At 53.6% G+C, this 21,014-nt stretch overlaps 1 protein-coding gene across 5 annotated transcripts in view; it reads right to left on the reverse strand.

Moving 5' to 3' along the window:
* The window catches only part of BRD4 (bromodomain containing 4), an 80,068-nt gene that overhangs the window by 18,357 nt on the left and 40,697 nt on the right, over positions 1 to 21,014 (reverse strand). For all 5 annotated transcript variants that reach the window (XM_062178790.1, XM_062178788.1, XM_062178787.1 and 2 more), the window contains 6 exons: positions 10,966 to 11,284; positions 7,172 to 7,309; positions 5,886 to 6,021; positions 4,115 to 4,404; positions 3,222 to 3,584; positions 2,436 to 2,564 (listed from right to left, as the gene is read on the reverse strand). In XM_062178790.1, the coding sequence (XP_062034774.1) occupies positions 2,436 to 2,564; positions 3,222 to 3,584; positions 4,115 to 4,404; positions 5,886 to 6,021; positions 7,172 to 7,309; positions 10,966 to 11,250 (1,341 nt within the window). In that variant the 5' untranslated portion in view covers positions 11,251 to 11,284. Of the gene's footprint in view, positions 1 to 2,435; positions 2,565 to 3,221; positions 3,585 to 4,114; positions 4,405 to 5,885; positions 6,022 to 7,171; positions 7,310 to 10,965; positions 11,285 to 21,014 lie in introns of those variants that run through there.

Raw genomic sequence — 21,014 nt, forward strand, 5'->3', positions numbered from 1 at the left:
AGAAGATGATCCAAGTCTTTGGGCCCCTACAATCATGTAGGAGACCTAGAGAAGCTCCAGGCTCCTGGCTTTGGATATGCTCAGTTCTGGCTGTTGTGACCATTTGGGGAGTGAACCAGTGGATGGAAGATCTGTCCCTGTCTCTCCCTCTCACTGTCTGCAACTCTCTCTCTCAAATAAATAAATAAATCTTCGGGCTGGCGCCGTGGCTCAACAGGCTAATCCTCCGCCTAGCGGCGCCGGCACACCAGGTTCTAGTCCTGGTCGGGGCGCCGGATTCTGTCCCAGTTGCACCTCTTCCAGGCCAGCCCTCTGCTATGGCCCGGGAGTGCAGTGGAGGATGGCCCAAGTCCTTGGGCCCTGCACCCCACGGGAGACCAGGAGAAGCACCTGGCTCCTGGCTTCGGATCAGCGCGGTGCGCTGGCCATGGTGGCCATTGGAGGGTGAACCAACGGCAAAGGAAGACCTTTCTCTCTGTCTCTCTCTCTCACTGTCCACTCTGCCTGACAAAAACAAACTAAATAAATAAATAAAAAAATATCGAAGAGATAGGAGCCGGAGACAGGAAAGAGCTGGGATGAGAAACTAACAGAAGGTAGGGCTAGACTGTGAACACCCCAGCCATGCCCCACCTGGCCACAGGGCTGGGCTTCCTGGGTGACTCCCTGCTCTTGAGGAACAATCCAATGGAAGGGGGAAGGACAAACAAACACGGGAGCAGACAGAAGGGGCCCTAAGTGCTAGGGGCTTGGAACCAGGAGAGTCGAAAAGGTGTGCCGAGACCCAGTGAGGATGGCACCAGGCGGACTGTTGTCAACTGGGTAGAGCTGGGGCCCAGGAGGGAGGACGGCGACTGCCAGGAGCACCTACAACCCACACCCCTGCGGGAAATGTGGCTTGGTCACGCCGTGCTTCTGGGCTTTAGCACACCTTGCTGGTTTCAGGGCAGCTCTTCCAGATGGAAGGCTGGACAGGGTCACCAGGCCTATAATGGATGCAAAAATCTTCCTGCCATTAATCAATCAGACATGCTCAAGTGCTAGGAGGCTTCAGGAACTCAAGACCCCCAGACCAACCAGCCCCTGAACCAAGGGCCAGAGCTGGAGACCTTCGGCGGGGGTGTGGACACAGCAAGTGGTGGGGCCACAAGTGCCAGGTGCTGTGACGCCACCAAGGCCAGCCCAGGGACTCCTGGCTGGGTCTGTGACATCTTCCAATGCCCAGAATTTCCAGGCAGGAAGAGGAAAATGAAGTGGACCCCCTCCCATGTGACTTTCTGTATGAACCCCACTCTTGGGCACAGCCCAGCGAAGACAGCAACTGATTAAGTAGCTCCCAACCCAACTCAGGTGAACAGGGCCAGGCCTCTGTTCTTTCCTCTCGCCAATAAATAACCCAGCTCCCTAAACCACGCAGGCACAAGAGAACCTCAGAGAGAGGACAGAAAAACAAGGCCTGACGTCCCAGCCGCGCAAATGCCTGCCCGAGAGAAACCGCACAGGAATGCCCGCCTTGTCCACTGTGCACAGTCCCTGTGGCACCCAGGATGAGCTGCAGTGGCCTTGCTACAGGTTAGCTCCATATCTGGGAAGGCTCATCCCACTCCCAGGAGGAGGGGAAAAAAAGCAAAATCAAAAAGCCACCTTTGTCAGAGAAGTCCAGATTATGAGAAGGCCACAGTTCCACAAGTTTCAGCAGAGGATGGAGCAGACAGACACAAAAACCAGGACAAGAGTGGCAGAAAGTAGAGTGTGTGCTGTTCTGTTTTCCCTTTCTGACAAACTGTCTCAAAAGAGCAACAGCTCATGGGCTGGTGAGGCTGCTTCCGGGAGGGCCAGGAGGGCCCATGGAATTTGGGAGGTTTTCTCCAGCGGCTGGGAGGCACACAGCTGAGAGCACCACTGCCACTGGGTGGCCGAGAGCAAGAACTGCAGGAAGCTAAAGAGCCTGACTCCTTTCAAGGAGAGCAGACCCAAAGGCATGGGGGAGGAAGGAGGGGCCGTCCTTGCAAAGAAAGCAAGCAGCCCCAAACTGAACAGACAGCACCCCTCTGAAAGATCATTTACATGGGCCATGCTTGGCCCGCTCAGACCTCCAGAGCAGGAGCAGTAAGCCACTGACCCTTGGAGAACAGGCTGGGGAGTGCCTTGATCTTTCTATACACAAGTTTAAAGGGCAGATTATAAAGTACTAAAAAATGTTGACTTTCTACAAATCTTGCTACCCAAAGATAACCGCTGCTGAAACTGGGTGTGTACTTTTCTTTTTAAAGAAAAAGGAGTCAGTTTACATATTAATGCTACAATCCACCCCCTCAGCCCCCATCCTTGTGCGCACCACCCAGGACTCCCAAAGCCACGTGGCCAGGCCAACTGACAGAACCAGAATCCGCTGTGGCCCAGAGAGGCTTGCCCGTACCCTCCCCAGGCCTCACCTGGAGCTTTCGGGCCATTGCCACCACCTCGTGGTCAGGAGGGTTGTACTTGTAGCAGTTGGAGAACATCAATCGGACATCAGCACCAAATTCCTGAGCGTCTCGGTACTCACGGGCCTCCAGTTTAGACTGGAAAAATAACACAGGTCCCAGTTAGCCTCAGCGTGGAGATGGCAGGGCTGCACAGGACAGGTCATCCCCCCAGTTCTCGGAATGAGGCAGACCAGGAGATCACTCACCAGCAAGCCTCAGGTCTGAGAACTGTTGTGCTAGTGTCCCAAGCCCACCCACCTGGTTGTAGTGACTGGCTAAAGGGCAAGCGGACACACACTCCACAAAGGCAGCAGAGCTTACACCAGAGGGAAACAAGGGCCCAGGTGACCTGGTGCACACTCATCTTGGTGACACAGAGCAGAGAACTGGTCACAGGAACAGCCTGTCTCTGTACTGGACTTGGGCAGACTTACTCCACGCCCAGAAGACTGCAAAGAGTCTTAAACAAATCCAGAAAGGCCTCAAAACTGACAGTGAAAATGCCAGTAGTATGCCTTCCACACAGACACAGCAAGGCCACATCCACCACAGAGACAGGCATGTCACCAGCTGCCAAACTCCTCTGGAGTATCAGGGTCCCCGAGGGCCAGACACCGTCTCCAAGCTGTCCTCACAAAGCCCAGCAGGGGGCGCTGGGTTGTTCTGGGGAGCCTGGGAACTGGTCTGGGAGAACAAGGAGCTCTGGAGGCACCCGTGTCCTACCCACCTCTCCCTCCAGGGGCCTCTGCTCACCTTGATTGTGCTCATGTCCATGGGGTGTTTGATGATGTCGCAGTAGTCGTGCAGGCCCAGGGCCTCCACGTCCACGGGCTTGTAGAAGGGCCAGGCGTAGGCAGCATGCTTCTTGGCAAACATCTCCTTGAGGATGCCGCTGCAGCACTTGAGCTGCTCCGAGACTTTGCTGCTCTTCTCTGGTGCCGGGTGCTGTTGGGAGTCCGGCACGTCCTTCTTTGGGGGCTTCACAGGCCGGCTGCTCTCTCGCCGGGGGCCCAGCTTGGTGGTCTTGGGCTCCGGGGGTAGCGAGGGTGGCTCATGAAGGGAGTCGATGGTGGTGGGGGTGGTGGTGTCTGCTTTCCTCTTCACCCCCTTCTTTGTCTGCCGAGAGCACAGGCACAGTGGCAGAGTCAGAGGTCGCCCGCCCTCAAAGCGAGGCCCTGTCTCTAGTCCCTGTACCTGCAGGACCTGGGGCTCAAATGAAGGACCATGGACCAGGAGGACAGCCTGCCCCACCCTGTGTGCTGCAACCGGGACAGGATCTGGCACTGGCAGGAAGACACGCTCCATGGAGGCCAGAGGTCCTTGGAACCCCTGTGCCGCGTGTTGCCAGGGAGCTCTCCCAGAGTGCTCAGGGCGGCACATTCAGAGGCCATGCAGAGGCCTGCACAGTCTAAACTGCAACCAGGGAGGGGGCAGGAATGCACTGGGAAATATAATACAATCACAGGATCTTTGAGACAGCAGGGTGGCCACCTCTGGAATGTGACACACACAGACACGCCCCAGAAACACCTGCCAGGGCGGGACCCAGGACAGGCTGCGTGGAAAGCACTGGATGACGGGCCGCCTGTCTTCTGCAAGCCCCGCCCTGGACCCTGGTGGTGGCCAGCTGCACCCAGGATGCTCACCTTCACAGGCTGTGGGGTGGCCGCAATGATGGGCGGGTGGCTCTGCACAGGCTGGGGGACCGGAGCGGGCGGGGGTGGTGGCTGGGGGGGCACCGGTGGGGGCGTCTGCAGCGGCTGGGGAGGCACCACTGTCATGACGGGGGTCTGCACGATGAGGTCTGGGGTGACAGCAGGAAAGGGGTGAGGCGTGGCCGGCACAGGCGGAGGGTTCTGCTGAGGGGTCTGGGTCTGCGGAGGAGTTGATGCTTGAGCTGTGTTTGGTACCGCGGAGACGCCGGGTTTTGCCGTCGCTACCAATTATAAGAAGGACAGGGAGTTAAGAGGCAGTGCTGACACACTGTGCTGGCTGACCTTGTGGGGGCGCTGTCACCTAGGAGACAGTACGCCAGCACACCTCTGCCTTCCTGGCGCCAAAGCCGTCCACCCGCCCCAGGCTCACAGAACAGGGAGTGCACTGCACTTCAGGATTCCTGGGGTATCTAGGCACAAAGACCCCTGTGGGAGCCTAGGCTGAAAGAGCGGGAGCACACACCCAGAGTTAGCACCAAGAATATGGAGTGGAAAACGGATCCTTGGAGGTTTCGGCCAGAGCTGCCCTCGTTCCCAGAAGTGCTGTCTTCTGAGTAAGTACTTCTGGCAACAGACCGACTGCTCTGGCCAAGGTTTCTGGAAACTGGCTAGGCCCCAGACCCCAATCTCTGGGAGCCATAGTGGACGGCCGGATAGCTGCTGTCCTCTGCGACCGGTGCAGGCAGCCTCCCTGCAGCTGTGCACTGAGCCTGAACAGAGTCCCAGGGCCTGCACAACCAGCTCCAAAAATGAGCAGGTGGGCCATGGAAATGGAGCCTAGGGCGTGACCTGGATGGCCTGCACGTTGGTGGTCATGAAAAGTGACAGACATGCAAGGACCCACAGAAGCCATCTTCATCTGTGAGCTGTACTGGGGCAGTGCCCAGGTTCCCATGAAGAACAAGGTTCTGCTGAGTCAAGTTCTGCTCCCCGAAGCATTACTCTGGGGTTTCTGGAACTGGAAGAGATGCCCAATGTGCACACCAGATCCCTGGTCACAGCAGGGGGCTTGAGGGAGCACCGAGGTCCTCACAGGAAGATGAGGGACATGACTTGATCACTATGACTGGCCGGTGATGACCTAGGCTGCCTCTGGTGCCACCACTTCAGAGCAGGGTGGGAGGCCGGATGAAAGGCTGCACCTCAGAGAAGCAAGAACTCACAGCCAGGGTCTGCCGGCCAGTGTTGGCCTCCTGCAGCACAGAAGGCAGCCGTCAGAACTTTCTTCAGAGACCTTCCCTGGAGTGGGCAACTCTGTTCAGAGCCTCCTGAGTCATGTGTGCGTGCGTGCATGTGTGACACACCATGACACAGAGACAGCAGAGGAGACCTGGACTTCAGGTGGCTGCGTTTCATCCAAAGCAGGCATGGCCACAACAAATGTACACCAAGGCCATTCCAACTGCAAACCCCAAGGCTGGAGGATGGACTATTAGTCAAAATTGCTGTTGGTCAGATTAATTTTTTTACTCTAAAATGGAAAAGGAAAGACCATCTATGGCACTGTGAGGTAAATTAACTGAAGTCGACCAACCACCCCAGAGCAGGCAGGGCCCAATCATTTCCAGGTGGGGGAGACACAACACGGCAATGATACACAACCACTGCCAAGCTCCTGCCACTCCCAGACTGTCCCCAAACCTGCAAAGGGGGCAGGGACTGGGGAGACCCAAGGCCAGGCCGCTGCCAGCTCAGCGCCTACCTGCTTCTTTCCTCCCACGTCCTCTTCCTTTTGCCTGGACGATCATGATCTCAGTTTCCTCCGTTGGGAGCTCATTGATTTTTTGCAAGAAGAGCTTCTCCAGAGCTTCTGCCATTAAGACTATGTCATCTCCAGGCTGGAGGAGGTAACGGCGGACAGAGTCAGGACGCCCTCCCTGACCTCTGCAACACAGGACATCCTGGGCCACCCCTGCCCCAAAGTGGAGCACATTCATTCAGGCTCCCTCTTCCATCTGAATCCCAAGGGACCAAACAGTTATGCTTCCAGGGGAAGAACTCTGGAGAGGAGTTCTGAGTCTTCACCTGTCTACCTGCCCATCTACCCTTCCCCCGCCCTTGACTTCTGAGCTCTGGCCTATCTGAAAACCATCCTAATGCTTTAACCGTCAACCATGCTCAGGCAGTAAGTGACAGGGGCCCTCCTGTGACACAATCTGACCTCTCTGGAATACTTGGATATGCAGCACTGTCCTGCCAGGGACTCCAGTGGGGCACCAACGACACTCTCCAACTCTCAGCGGGGATTGGGGAGGCCTGGCTCCCATGGCTTATGCCACCTCATGCAGAGCATGGGGCTCCTGCACTTAGCAGTAAAGGGAGGGCCTGATCTCCACTGTGCTTCAGAGTGTACATGGTGAGGGCTGAGACTTCACAAAACACAGTGAACCTCCAGACACTCACCTGCCTGTCTCTTCTGGGCAGTTCTACCCACTACACCGGCAGAGTTCTGTATAGTGTCTCCTTCCACAGTCGTTCTATTTGAAAGGGTTGATTTTAATCACATCTGGGGTCTGAACTAGAAATAAGTGACCCGGCTTCATGGCACAGCCAACCCAAAAGGTTTGGCTATGGAGTCAGAAGGGGACCTTCCAGTTTACAGATATGATCACGGAGCAACCTGACTCTGTGGAAGAGCTGTCAGTGGTCATGTCCACAGTCCCAGCAGCCTGGGACCCACGGAGCAGCTGTGCTCCTGGGCCTCGCCTCCTGCCTTGTGTGGTATCCAGGTTTCTGTCCCAGTAGGCTTTTGGCTGACACCTGGCACCCTCTACGGGGCTCTGCCAGGAGTCACTACTATCCTCACACCTCTGCTTAGAGCCGTGCTCAAGAACTGGGGAGCACTGCTCACAGGACTGCCTGTGCTTCACTGTGGCTGGCACCCCTCCTTCCCACAACAAACACACCCAGTCCCGGCAGAACCACAAATCCTGTTACCTCTCCAGCTGTCACCCCCAGGGCAGCCGGGCAGCAGCCTCTGGGTCTCACCTTGTTATAGATGTAACAATTTGTAAACATAGTGTTGAAGTCCTGGATACATTCCTGAGCATTCCAGTAATAGTTGTTTTCCAAGCGCTTCTTTATTGTTCCCATATCCATAGGCGTTTTAATGATCTTATAGTAATCCTGGAGAGCAGACAGAACAAGCCAGAGTCACCGCAGCCGCCCCACGTGGGGCTGGCTGGCTGGGCCCATGGGTCACGCGCACAGTCCTGCTCAACGAGGAGCCACAGTTCAGACCAACCTTCTTCCATGGTGTCTGTGGCCTCAAGTGGGCCGAGGAAGGTGGCAACTCAGAGGTAAAACACGCCCACTGCTCTCTCAGAACATATTGTCTTTATAGGACTTTGTGTCTTTCCTTTTGATGTTAACAGATCCTTTTGTTTTTAATTAATAATAGGAGAAGCAGCCTTATAAAAAGCAGTTCCTAACTGTAAAACCACCCACAGCAGGCCCTAAACTGTCCCCCGCCATTTGAAGTTTTAAATGTCCATGAAATGCAAATTCCCATGGTGCTAGTGTTCCAGCCCACCCAGAACAACCACACTCCTCACTTCCTGCCACAAACAACACTGCCAAACATGAACTTCCACTCTCATTCAATTTCATGGGACTTACACACAGCCTGCAACTCAAGACTGCTCGTGCCTGAACGACTGACTAGGTCAACTCTCAGCCACCACGGTCAGTGCCAAGATCCCATGACCTTGTCCACAAACCTTCAGATTTCGCCCTCCAAGCCCAGAGAAGATACCAGACAGGAGCTCCGAGTGTCTCAGAGCCCGCCACGGCAAACTCTGCAGCACCATCAAGACTTCACCCCAGACGTGAACCTATTCTCAAACGTTTGATTTTAAAAACCACAGGAGGAATCTGGGGACAGAACGAGCAGCATGTAAAGATGCCAAGTGAGAGGGTGACTGCGGGGAGAGGGCAGGGCTGCCCACAGACAGCGAGCCCTCAGTGGCCCAGGCCATTGGGCCAGACCCACCAAGAACTTTCTCTGAGGTCTGGGCCACCCAGATTTAAGCTTGTAATTAAGCTGGATCCCAATGGCAGGAGGGCAAGCCACGGGCAAGGAAGCTGTTGCAGGAGGAGAGAACAAACTGCCCTCAGCGAGCCCTCTGAGGTCCTGCCCGGGAACAGTGGTGGTTGGCACTGGAAAGGCAGGCACCAAGGTGGCTGTGGGTTTTGAGCGGTTCCTGACACCTACGAGAAAGGAACAAAAGCAGCGCCCTGGTAAGAGCGCCCTCGCATGCCTCGGCACCGTGGGCAGAAGGCCAAGAGGGGGCATTCACCCCAACTTCCTATGCCACATTATATCTGAGTTCCTTCCCTAAGACAGCCAAGCCTAGACAGATGTGGCTGCAGTGGAAAGCGAGCTTATCCCCTACCGCGAAGAGCTCTGTGCAGAGTGCTGTTTCATGCTGGAACTGGGCAGGGTGGAAGAGGCTTAAGGACAAACAGAAGAGTGGCAAGAAACCAACATATAGGCTGAAGCTGGAAGATCTTCAGAACACCAAAAAAGAAGAAATACCTTTTTGGTGGACCCTACCAACATCTCCTGGAGGAGAAGTGGCACTCAGGTAACAGGGCTTTAGTGCTACAGTGCCTCCAGCTGAGCAGCCTATCTGGGGCAGCCCATACCCAGTGCCCAAGACCACCTTCCACAGCAACACAGGTCCTCTTGAAAGGCACTGCTTAGGGTGACATCAAAAGTCAGAGACAGGCAGATGCACACCCTGCCTGGAGCAGGAACGTCCTGCTGGTCAGAGCCCAGCCTCCCGCTCTCTGTGGCCTCATTCACCACCCCGACTTCCTGGAGATCTGCAGTCCCTCAGTCCCCTCTTTCTCCTTTGTCCTCACCTCCCTCCTAGCCCTCTGGGTCTGTCCCTTCTGAGTTTTCCTCTAGCAAACTAACCCCTCTTCCATTTCCCCTTCAAAGCCAAGTTTCTTGAAATGAGTGTCTCACATCCTCACCTTCTCACCACACTGCTGCCAATCTGGCTTCTACTTCTGTGTCACAACTCCTAAGGTCAGCAGCACCCTCTTAAAGGCCAGCAGGATGTCAGGCTGGGCTCTTCACGTTTGATCTCCCTGTAGGCTATGACATGGGAATCTGGGGACTGCGCTTGCTGGTGAATCCTCCTGGTGCTGTTTTGTGTCCCCCACAACTATCATTGAAAAAAGGGTGCAAGGGGCCCCTGTTCCCACTCCTCAGCTCCTGCTCTCCTAGCCCCTTGCACTTGCTCCAAGAGCATTACTTTTGAATGTGGACCCTGTACAGCTCAAGACAAATACCGCAAACTCCCCTGAGTGACCCAGATCTCCACAGTCAGTTGCTGACACTCCTTGGCCTCTCTTCTGCCTCTGGCCTTTTTCTTGAGCCAGTTTATTACTCAGACCTACGGGACCCCCTTCTAGCTTCCACCAGCCAGGAAGCGTGAATGTGGCAGAGGGTGGGTCACTCTGCCTCAGAAGCAGTGCCAGCACTCCAGACACAGCCTGGGTCAGTGGCTATAACCACTTAATTCACCCACTGGAGAGGGGTACAGCACCTGGCACACACCAGAGGCAATTTAAAGACAATCAGCCCTTGAAGGTGGAAGAAAAGAAAGCAAACATCTATTCTGCCTGCTCCCTGAGGCCGAGCTGTACTTACAGAGTTGCCTGCTTAGAATGCAAACAAGGGAGAATTCTCTAGAGAAAGCCGAGAGAAGCAGGGATGAAAAAGAACAAGAACAGCCTTGCTCAACCTGCCTTTCCTCTGGTCAAGGCCATCTCCACGTGCTTGCTCCCTGGGGGATAATCTTACTTCCCTTGGAGCAGGAGTGTAGCCCAACAGTGAAGACATTTAAGTCGGGGTTGTGCATCACAGATTAAACTGCTGCTTTCGACACCCACATCCCATATCAGCGTGCCTGAGATCAAGTCCTGGTTCCTCCACTTCCTGCTAATGCATCTTAGGAGGCAGCACTGAAGCCTCAAGTATTTGGGCACCTGCCATCCATGTGCAAGACTCTTCTGGCTTCAGCCTGGCCTAGCCCCAGCTGCTGTGGAGTGAACCAGTGAATGGAAGATTTCTCTCTTCCAAACACATAAAAATAAATCAATAATAATAATAAAAAAGACACCAAGTCCCGTATACAAGGGCATGGGTTTGATTTCCAGCTCCAGCTCCCTGCCAGTGCAGACCGTCATAGCACAAAGTAGTTGGTTTCCTGCCACCCACGTGACCTACAACCTCGATTGTGCTCCCAGCTTCAGTCGCAGCCATTGTAGGTTTTTGGATAGTGAACCAGCACATGAGAGATCTGTTTCTCTAAGATCTAAGTAAGATTTTTTTTTTTTAATTAAAAAAAAAAAAAATCCACTCTCCTTTCCTACCTGGTGTTCTGGGTGATAACGGCAACCTCTACTGGAGCAGACCAGACTCCCTCCACCACGGTCTGACTGAGCACAGCTACTTCTACAGGGCCTACAGGTCCGCCACAGCTGAAGAGGAGGGGAGCCAGGACCATCAAAGAGCTCTAGGTAACCCTTCCCCCTCGTTTCAGCTTCTACACATTTTCTCCAGGAGCCCGATGTCTAAGACACTGGGCTCCTTCTTTCTTCTTCCCCATCTCTGTCTGTCAGGATGTAGCAAGGGCCTCGTGGGGCTGAGTGCTGGCACTCAAAGCTGGGTCCTGATAGACCTCTCTGCACCCTTCCCCCTGAGTCTGCAGGAAACACACAGAGGAGCCATGAGGTTGCAGGCCCTGGGTCCTGCCCAGGTTACTCACAGGGAGGTTCAGCTTGACGGCGTCCACAGGCTGCTGGAAAGGCCACGCAAACTGATGCTTCCATAGCGTCTTGAGCACCACTCTGAGCAGGTATTGCAGCTGGTTGGTCTGCCTCTTGGGCTTGTTGGGGTTGGAGGTCTCTGGGGGCGGGGGGTTGGTGCTGGCTGTGTTGGCTGGCTGGGGTTGGGCCTGGGCCTGCGTTGTAGACATTTGGGAGGTTTCCAGTCCATCCCCCATTACTGGCGGATTTCTCAATCTCGTCCCAGGGCCGCTCTCCGCAGACATGCTAGTGATCCCATCACATTCTTCACTGGGCACTCTACAAGGGAAGAGAAAGTCCCCATTAGAGACCACCCAGCAAACAGGCGCGTCTCGTGATGGTGTCCCCACAGGCTGCAGCCTCCAAGGACTGAAGGCCCTGCGGGTGGCTGCTCAGGTCAGGGAATGTCACTCGATGCACCAACTAAAGGGGCCTGAGCGCCTGCTCTCAAAGATTTGCCACTCAGCAGGGAAGAGAGTTCCCACACCAAAGGCGAGAGGTAGGGCAAGGGCTGAGGGTGGACCAGGACTTGGCAGGGGCTCTGGGCACCACGGAGCCTCTCAGGAAGGAGGTACAGTAAAGCACATTCCACACGTCTCCCCATCCCCTCTCCCACCTGCGACCTCTGATGCGACACTTCCTGTGTGCTAAAGAGAATCTGCAAGCCTCCAGACATGGCATACAACCAAGCCCTCATTCGCCCCCGTGGCTCACAAGGGCCGTGGGGCAGGAGGTGGTGCCTGCCCACCTCCAATGACCACGCAGTGTGCTGCCAAGGGCTCAAGGCCATGGCCTCCCGTTAACTTAGGAGCATTTTCTCCGTTGTTTAAATAATGCATGTCTGCTGCTGATCAAAGAGATCCCACAAGGTTACTGCTAATAACAGAAAAATAAATCCATTCTTAACCTACTGTTTTATTAACTACAAAGGGCACCTCCCCTGGCAACTACACAGCACCCCCCTCTCCTCCCAGCAGCAGTGCCTGCCTCAAACTCCTGGTCTGGCGGTGCCCTCCCTTCCCTGCTGAGGGCCACACTAACACTGCACCCCCTGCAGGCATACATAACCTCAGACTGGGGTTTCTATGTTTCTATTGCCAAACTGCCCTCCAGAAACACAGCAGCCCATCCCTTATGGGGCCCAAAAGTCCCCACACTTCAGTAATGGGAAAAAGTATCTGCTCAAGTACGGACTAGCTATTTGCCAACTTCCTGCATACGTCCTGCTTATGACACTTTTCTATTGGCAAGGCAAAGAGTCTGGCCAACTTCAGGCCCAATCCCAAGGGGAGAAAAAAAAAAAAAAAAATCTCTGTAAGCGGGGAGCTGCCACATCCAACAAGCATCACTATTGTAAAAAACCTAGGAAAAAGTTAGGCAAGAGTTGAGGAACACGGGGCAGGTTTTTGAACCACAGCAGTCTGGGAGGCAGAGGGGACAAGAAGAGACAAGGCAAGTTGGCTGGCTCCGTCAGAGCTGGCACGCGGGAGTGCATTTTGTGGGTCGAGCTGCGGCTTTTTGCCCAGCCCAAACCAGGCACCCCAGCTGCTGATGAATTACGTTATAATTCAGTGCAAGTGTCATCTAGACCCAGGTTCCCACAGCTTTACAAATTACCGTATTTTAAAAGCACCAGGGCAGGGTTGGGGACACTAATTACATGAAGCAACTCTGTCTCCATCATCCTGGAGCCACGGACAGCTGAACCTCCTGGTCCACTGTAGCAAGAACGGCTGACCCACGCACAGGTCCCAGCTGTGGCATGGATCTGAGCGCTGACAAAGGACTAGGAACACTAACCTTCCCAGAAAGACAGCTTCTTCCTCCCGTGACACTCTGGCTGACTGGAGGTACAGCCAGCACCCTGCTGGAGAAAGCACTGCACTAGCAGGCTGCCACAGGGAGGGGACCCACATGGGAGCAGTCCAAGGCCATCTCGTATAAGATTTTCAAGGTGGCCGGGAACAAAGCCAACTCAGAAGGGGGGAGGGGAGTGACTGGCAGTGATACACACACTGCACATTGGAGCTCATGGACTTGGCCTGAGGACACTTTGTGTCTGCTCTCCTTTTTACTCTTTCTCACTGAACAGAAGAGAGACTTAAGAGTGCTTTTCACCTATTCAGAGAGGGAAGGTAAACCTGAATCACTCATCAGTCCTCTGGCTCACGGGAGACGACTGCACTGTGGAAGGAAACACGCTTGTGCCACCTGTGTAGGGACATCCACTGCTCCACACTGTTTAGTGGAGCCTGGCCGGGACCAGGTTGCCAGCCTGGAACTCAGAATCTGCACCCTCCCAGGGTAACTCCTGGCACCCGAGAACAGAAGGGATGGCGACCTCTGTGGAAGACGTGGTCTTCCTGGGAGAGGCCCAACTCAGAAAAACCCAGTAGGGGGTTCTGGGTGGGCTTGGCAGAGCTGAAGCCATGTCTCACTGGATGGGGCTGCCTAAGACACTCCCTCACGCCACTGGGGGACTGATGGGACAAGTGTCGCCAGGGCTGACTGCCATGTGGTCTCAGAAGTGCCTGCAGCATGAACCACGGCACAGCAGCCGGGATGGAGATGTTGCTGGTGGGGAGACACAGGCACAGGAGGAGGGTGTGGGCTATGTGATGGCAGCTCAGGTTGGGACAGAAGCCTGAAAAAAACAGTGTGGGCTCCAGAAAGCAAAGGTCTGAGGAAACACAGCCCATGGACAGGAGGCAGCCAGACCGACCAACCAGGAAGAGAGCACTCCCAGAAGCCGGAGAGAAAGTCAGAGGCATCAAGAACACAGAGAGACGAGAGATCTAGGGCCTCCAGCCAAGAGCACACAGCTACTAACCAGGGAGGAGCTGGACAGAGGCCATGTTCCAGAAGCTGCATGTGGCTATGCACACAGCCTTGCCCAGAGGACATGCCACCTTCATTCCTGAAATGAGCAGCAAGACAGAACAGGGTTTCTCCAAGCTCTTAAGTGAGTGAGAGCCAACAGGTAGGACCTCAGAGATGCAGGGTCTTCAGCTACCTCAAGTGACAGAACAGAACCTGGCTGGGGATGTGGGAAGCTCTGCAGAACCGGGTTCCTGGGGCCACTAGGGAGCAAGTGAAGTCACTCACTCAGGTTCTGATATTTATGTGTAGAGTCCAAGTTTGGAGCTAGTAAAAAAGGTCATGGTTTACAGATGTTAGCAAACTATATTATCTGTAGAATTTAACAACATCCCTTTGTTCTTATGGGGCTTAATTCATGTGTAGCTTTCAAGCTAAGGGTACTGCATGGGGCAGGCACTGTGGCACAGCAGATTAAGAACACATCCGCTATCAGAGTTTGGGGTGGCGTCCCTGCTTCTCTGCTTCTGGGAGGAAGAAGGTGATGGCTCAAGTGTGTAGGCCTCTGCCACTCACACAGGAGACCAGGTTGGGGTTCTGGGCTCCTGGCTTCAGCCTGAGCATCTGGGGAGTGAACCAGCAGATGGAAGATCTGTGTCATGCTGCCTTTCAAGTAGAAGAAAACAAGCATTTCTTTTTAAAAAGTATACTATTTAAAAAAGAATAAAAAGGAGCCAGTGCTGTAGCATAGAGGGTAAAGCCGCCATCTGCTGTGCCGGCATCCAATATGGGCACTGGTTTGCATCCTGGCTGCTTCACTTCTGATCAAGCTCTCTGCTATGGCCTAGGAAAGCAGAAGATGGCCCAAGTCCTTGGGACTCTGCACCCGTGTGGGAGACCTGCAAGAAGCTCCTGGCTTCGGAACAGCAGAGCTCATGGAAAATCTCTCTCTCTCTGCCTTTCCAATAAATAAATAAAATACACACACAAACTTGCTCTTCAAATGATACTTCCAGAATGAGAGAAGAAACAGGTAAGTGAAATTCTTTCCAAGTACACAAAACTCAAGTCCGGAGGGGTAAGAGGAGAGGCGTGGCGAGTGCCTCCAGGAGAGCAGTGGAGGCAGGGACCAGTGAGACAAGAACCACGCACCAGGAGCCTCTGGCCCAGGCACAGAGACAGAGGACACGCTACACCACTCGGGAAACACTGGAGGAACAGCACCATGGTCGGGGAAGGAAGTGCATCGTGGGGCTTCAGGATACCTGGTGTCTGCTGGGGAGGCTCTCATAGCACAACTGATGGAAGGGGATGAGGGTACAACAAGAGGACCCTGTTCTGAGCGGAGGAGGCGAGGCCTCACCGCTGGAGAAGCTTGAGCCAGGGTTATGCAGCGGGGTTTGAGAAGGCATGTCTAAGGTGCTGATGCAGTGCACACCCAACACCCATCGGGTGAGCAGGGACCACTGTGTGTTCAGTCAAGAGCAGCCCTAGGGCATGGAATGGGACACGGGCTGCTGGGCCCCAGTGAGGCTCGTCTCCCCAAGAGGAAGCAGCCCTGAAAACTTTCCTCTCCTTCACAACAGGCGCAGACAGCCCCTCCTGAGTCAAGGAAGCAGAACCCTCTGCTCAAAGGTAAGCCAAGGTTTCCTAAAGAAAACCGTTCTCTCGAACTTTGCCTGCTCTTAGTTGTTTAAGCCTTTACAAACTACAGATCGCCTTTTCCAGGCAGCCGGCTGACATCTAATGCATGACAACATCCAGATGCTCCCAACAATGCCAATATTGCTTCCGACCCCATCCTCGCTTCACAGATGAGAAACTAAGGCAGAAAGAAGCCACTCACTCAGGAGGTGGAGCCCAAGTCTGAGCAGCCACAGGGCCCCGGGACCCGGTCTCTGGTTCCTGGACAGTTTAAGTTGGTAACAAACTGCTGGGGATGGCAGTCCAGATGGGAAGGTTTGACATGGGAAGGGCCAAGAGTGACAGGTGCCACCCATGGCCTACATCCACTGTGGACCTGGGCAGTCCCCATGCCTCAAGGCCACACTCTGACCCAGCACAATGCTGTGGTCTCACAGCCTACCTCTCGCACTCAGCCTTCCCATCACCTCAGGAAAATGAAACCTTGGAAAACGTCAAGAACCCACTCATACTACCTATGGTGCAGGGAGTGTGTGAGAACAAGCCAGAACTTTCTGTTTGCTGTGGGCTAAGGAATAGGCACTACTGAGTTGGTCTATTCAAAGGCACAAAGCCACTCAGGCCAGCCTCCTTGGGTAAATCTTTCCACAGGGGCCACCACCATACCACACTGCCCTAAGCCTTTCTCTTGCTACACCCGCTGCCAGGACACATACGGACACGACACGAGGCCCCACAACATCTGGTGCTTCCCTGCTCACCATCCAGGGGCTTCCAGCTCAGCCTCAGAGCCGTGCAAGAGGAAAGCAGCCCATACCCTGGCACACACGGTGTGGTGACTCCAAGACTCAGCAATGTGTCCTGTCTGAGCTCCGGGCGGGCCGGGCTCAGCTGACCTGATATTCTCCTGAATGATCAAGCAAAACCATACTTGGGGGAAACAACAAAGAACAACAAAGAAGGGGAGGGCTGCTCTGGCCACGGACAGGGAGAGGCTACCCTGTGCTGCTCTGCAGGGACGATCAACTAGACCTGGGGGTGAGGGGTGAGACAGTTCTGCAGAGAAGAGGGGTAATGCACATATGCAGAGCAAAAGGAGAGTAGATGGGGTGTGCATGACAGACCAGACCCCATCCCGTCTACAACCACAACCTAAAAGACTGAAAAATGCTCCTCCCTCTCCAATGAATTTCCTGCTGACATGTGGCCAAGAGGTGGAAGCCACCATTCCCTAGGTTAAGAGTTACCTGTTCCCAACAGTTTAGAGGGGGAAGAAGGAGAAACGAAAGCCAGGGAGTTCCATGATTTCCGAACTGAGAGCCCATGTGTTCCAGGATGCCATGATAAACCAGAGCCACTGGCAGACACTACCTGCGACTGACAGCTGTCCGTCAGACAGTGCTCTACTCCCTTCAACAACACCGCAGCTTGCAAAGCTCACTGCTCAGTAGCAGCGCAATACAAAAGCAAATACTAATAAAAAATCAACGTGAACAGAAAATCCAAGTGGTGGTGTCCTACCTGAGCGCAGGGACATGTGTCCCATTAAGAAGTAACCATAGGGGCTGGTGCTGCGCTGCAGCGAGTAAAGCCATCGCCTTCAGTGCTGGCATCCCATATGGGTGCAGGTTTGAGTCCTGGCCTCTCCACTTCTGATCCAGCTCTGTTATAGCCTGGAAAAGTAGTAGAAGATGGCCCAAATCCTTGGGCCCCTGCACCCACTTGGAAGACCCAGAGGAAGCGCCTGGTTCCTGCCTTTGGATCGGCTCAGCTGCGGCTGTTTTGGCCATTTGGGGAGTGAACTAGTAGATGGAAGACTTCTCTCTCTGCCTCTGACTCTCTTTAATTCTGACTTTCAAGTAAAATAGATTTTTTTTTTTAAATAATTAACCACAGTTATCTAAGAATAAAACAAGAATATTTATCTAGGGGCCAGCACTGTGGCGTAGCTGGTAAAGCCACCGCTTATAGTGCTGATGTCCCATATGGGCACAGGTTCAAGACCCGGCTGCTCCACTTCCAATCCAGCTCTCTGCTATCGCCTGGAAAAGCAGTAGAACATGGCCCAAGTGCTTGGGCCCCTGTACCTGCATGGGAGACCTGGAAGGAGGTCCTGGGTCCTGCCTTTGGATCAGCTCTGCTCTGGCTGTTTCAGCCATTTTGAGAGTGAACCAGCAGATGGAAGACATCTCTCTCTCTTCTCTCTCTCTCTCTCTCTGCCTCTTCTGTTAACTCTGCCTTTCAAATAAATTAATCTTCTTCTTTTTTTTTTTTTAAAGATTATTTTTCCTGAGGCCAGCACTATGGTGCAGTGGTTAAACCACCACCTGCAAAGCCAGCATCCTATATGGGTACTGGTTTGATTCCTGGCTGCTCCATTTCCAATCCAGCTCCCTGCTAATGCCCCTGGGAAAGCAGCAGCAGATGGCCCAAGTACTCAGGCTACTGTGCCCACATGGGAGACATGGAAGAAACTCTTGGCTTTGGCCTGGCGCAGCCCTGACTGCTGCAGCTATTTGGGGAGTGGACCAGAGGATGGAAGATTTCTCTGTAACTCTGCCTTCTCTGCCATTCAATCAAATAAATCTTTCAAAAACAAATTTGTCCTTTTAACTGACATGTTTTATTTCTTTAAAATAGTAACACAGTGGTTGAGACAAAAACTTGTACCTAACTACCCACTAAAACTGCTGGGTATTTCCTCTGGCCTCAGAGCATCATGAAAAAACAGACACTTAGGGGTATTTTGAACCTCCTGTTTGGGAACTTTTGGTCTGATGAAGGTAAAATATTAACGGTCCCTAATTTCACAGACCTCTGATGAAACATGCTTGCTTTCAAGGATATTGTCTCACCCAGGGGATCTGAGAGACCTCTGAGGATAACACAACTGTAGTATCTTTCATCTTTCTACATAAAATACTTTCATTTCCTTTGACATTCTTATTAGTCAACCAGCCAACAATCCATATTAGAAATGAAAGATATGGAACATTTTATTTCAAACACATCTCAAATAAGTTCAGTGAAGTTCCAGCATTTTCTGCAAGGATGGGGCTCCTACTTGGAAAGCAGGTGACAGCAAGCCCTCTGTCGCCCCTCCGACTGCTATCCTGACATGGCTTTTCAGGGGTCTGGATGAGCTCTGTTCTGAGCTGACTCATCAACAGAAACCTGCCCCCAGAACAGTCAGGAAACCAGGCAGAGAATAGAGAAAGAAGGGTGGGAGGAGAGGGCACAGACTCAGGGAGGGCCAAACCAACAGCTCTCCTGACAAACAGAGACCTGTTTAGAGCCTTAAGCCAGCTGCCCCCACACATCTGCACTGGGCCTACGAAAGCTCACCAGCACGGTACTGGCCACTCCCTGGGCTGACATTCTACACAAGCATCTGATGTGTATGGGGCCTGGTTAACCTACAGAGCGGTCTGTGGAAGCAGTGGCATCATCATCATCATCCCCACGGCAACAGAGCAGCATAGCAGGTGGTGGCCTGCGAGGCAGGAGGTCACTTGCAGCAGCTGTGAACTTCAAGTGCTGTTTCGCAGCTGCCTCTGCCCAGAAGGCATGGGGTTGACCACCATGAGGGGCATAGGCCCTGGCAGGCCTATGTGCAGTGCAGAAGCTGCTGAACATCACCTGGGCCACCTGCCTTCTAGTAGTGCAACTTCTAAACAATTCCAACTTTGCAAAGAATTCAGAGCTGAGCTGCAGCCCACTTGAAGTGAAATGCTGAACCACAGGGTGCATGTTGTAATGTATGCTTCCCAAGCGCAAGAGGCCCGAGAAGATGGGGCTTGACCTTGTCTCATGCCGAGCAAAGCGACTGCAGGTGCCAGCTGACCGCCCATCTATCACGAAATTACAAATTCACAGCTACATGTATCTTTAAGACAGGAGGTCACCTCCCCAGCAAGGCAAGACTCTTGTACAAAGCATCACTGGTCAGAAGCAAGAGCGGGACCGTGACCGTGGAGGGAGAGAGACATACACACACACACAATCACCCTGGCCATCTCTCAACACTGGCCAGTCTGCAGTGGGTCTTGGTCTGTCCTTGACCATGGTAATCTGATATAGCAGGCCTGCTTCTCCTCCTGGGCACAGAGCAGCAGCTACTTCACATTCATGACGACGGCCTCGTTTAATTGTGCAATCTATGTCAGTGGCGAGGCACAAACAGGATTACTTTTCCATCTGACCAGCTCAGGCAGCTGGTGAGAACAGCGCTGTCGTGTCACCAGACTGTACGGCCTGGAGCTGGGCCAGTGGCTGTGTGCCGAGGCAGCTCTGAGAGGCCTTAATCCTCCTTTGCGTAGCTTGTACACACCCTGCCAAGCAGGGCCCCAGCACCTGAGACTCTGCAGGACCACAGACCCTGCAGCTTGCCTTCAGCCAGGCGAGCCAAGGCAGATGAGCAAGCCTTCCTGCTAGGGGAACACGAAACATACTCAAGCTCTCTGTCCCCCACTGGAGGGGACATGAGCCAACAAGGACCTTGCAGCCAGGACAAGGACCAGAAGCCAGACCTAGGCAGGCCACAAGCCCAACAATCAGAATTCCAGTTCCTCTGCTGTAGAAACCAAACAGCAGGCCAATTAAATCAGCAGTACTGAGGCGCAGGTGTTTAGCCTGGCAGTTCTGCTGGTGCAGGATGCCTTGCCGTACCTCACAGTGCCTGGGCTGGACCCCAGCTCTAGCTCCTGATTACAGGGTCTTGCCTCTCCAACTGGTGGCATGGGAAACACCTGCAGCAGCTCAGGCACAAGGAAACGGTCCACTGTTAGAAATGGGTTACATGCTGATGGTCTAATCTGGGCAGATGGGTTCAAGAATCTAAAATGCCCTGAGTTCAGGCTAGGCTAATTTGTCTTACAGAAGACAACCAAGAAACAGACACTGTCAGCTGTGCAAGACAGAGTGAGTCCAAGCACCTCATTCTGCCATCACCACACCACAAAAGCAGCCACACACAATCTTGTAACAGATGAGCCTGGCAGTGTGCCAATAAAACTATCCCAAGGGTCACGGTTTGCAGTCCCTACTCCATACACTTCTAGACTTTGTGGCAAGGGAAATGTGATGAAATGCTAACAAAGAAAAGCAAATGCAAAAATCTCAAATGAGGTGCGCATGTGTGCAGAAAAACAGAACCATAGAATGGGAGCTGGCACTGTGGCATAGCAGGTTAAAGCCCTGGCCTGCAATGCCAGCTTCCCATATGGGCGTAGGTTTGAATCCTGGCAGCTCCCTCTGCTATGGCCTGGGAAAGCAGTGGAAGATGGCCCAGGTGTTTTGGTCCCTGCACCCACGTGGGAGACCGGAAGAAGCTCCTAGCTCCTGATCGGCTCAGCTCTGGCTGTTGCAGTCATTTGGGGACTGCTGAACCAGCAGATGTAAGACTTCTGTCTTTCAAATTAATAAAATACACCCTAAAAAACCAAAACCAAAAACAAAACAAAAAACAAACAAAAAAAACCCCACCAAGTGGGACACGGTGTGAGGCTGGTGGGTGGCTGTGCCTCCTGACACTGAGACCAACAGGCTC

This window comes from Lepus europaeus, chromosome 20 (assembly GCF_033115175.1).
Source record: "Lepus europaeus isolate LE1 chromosome 20, mLepTim1.pri, whole genome shotgun sequence".
NCBI classification, from domain to species: Eukaryota; Metazoa; Chordata; class Mammalia; order Lagomorpha; family Leporidae; genus Lepus; species Lepus europaeus.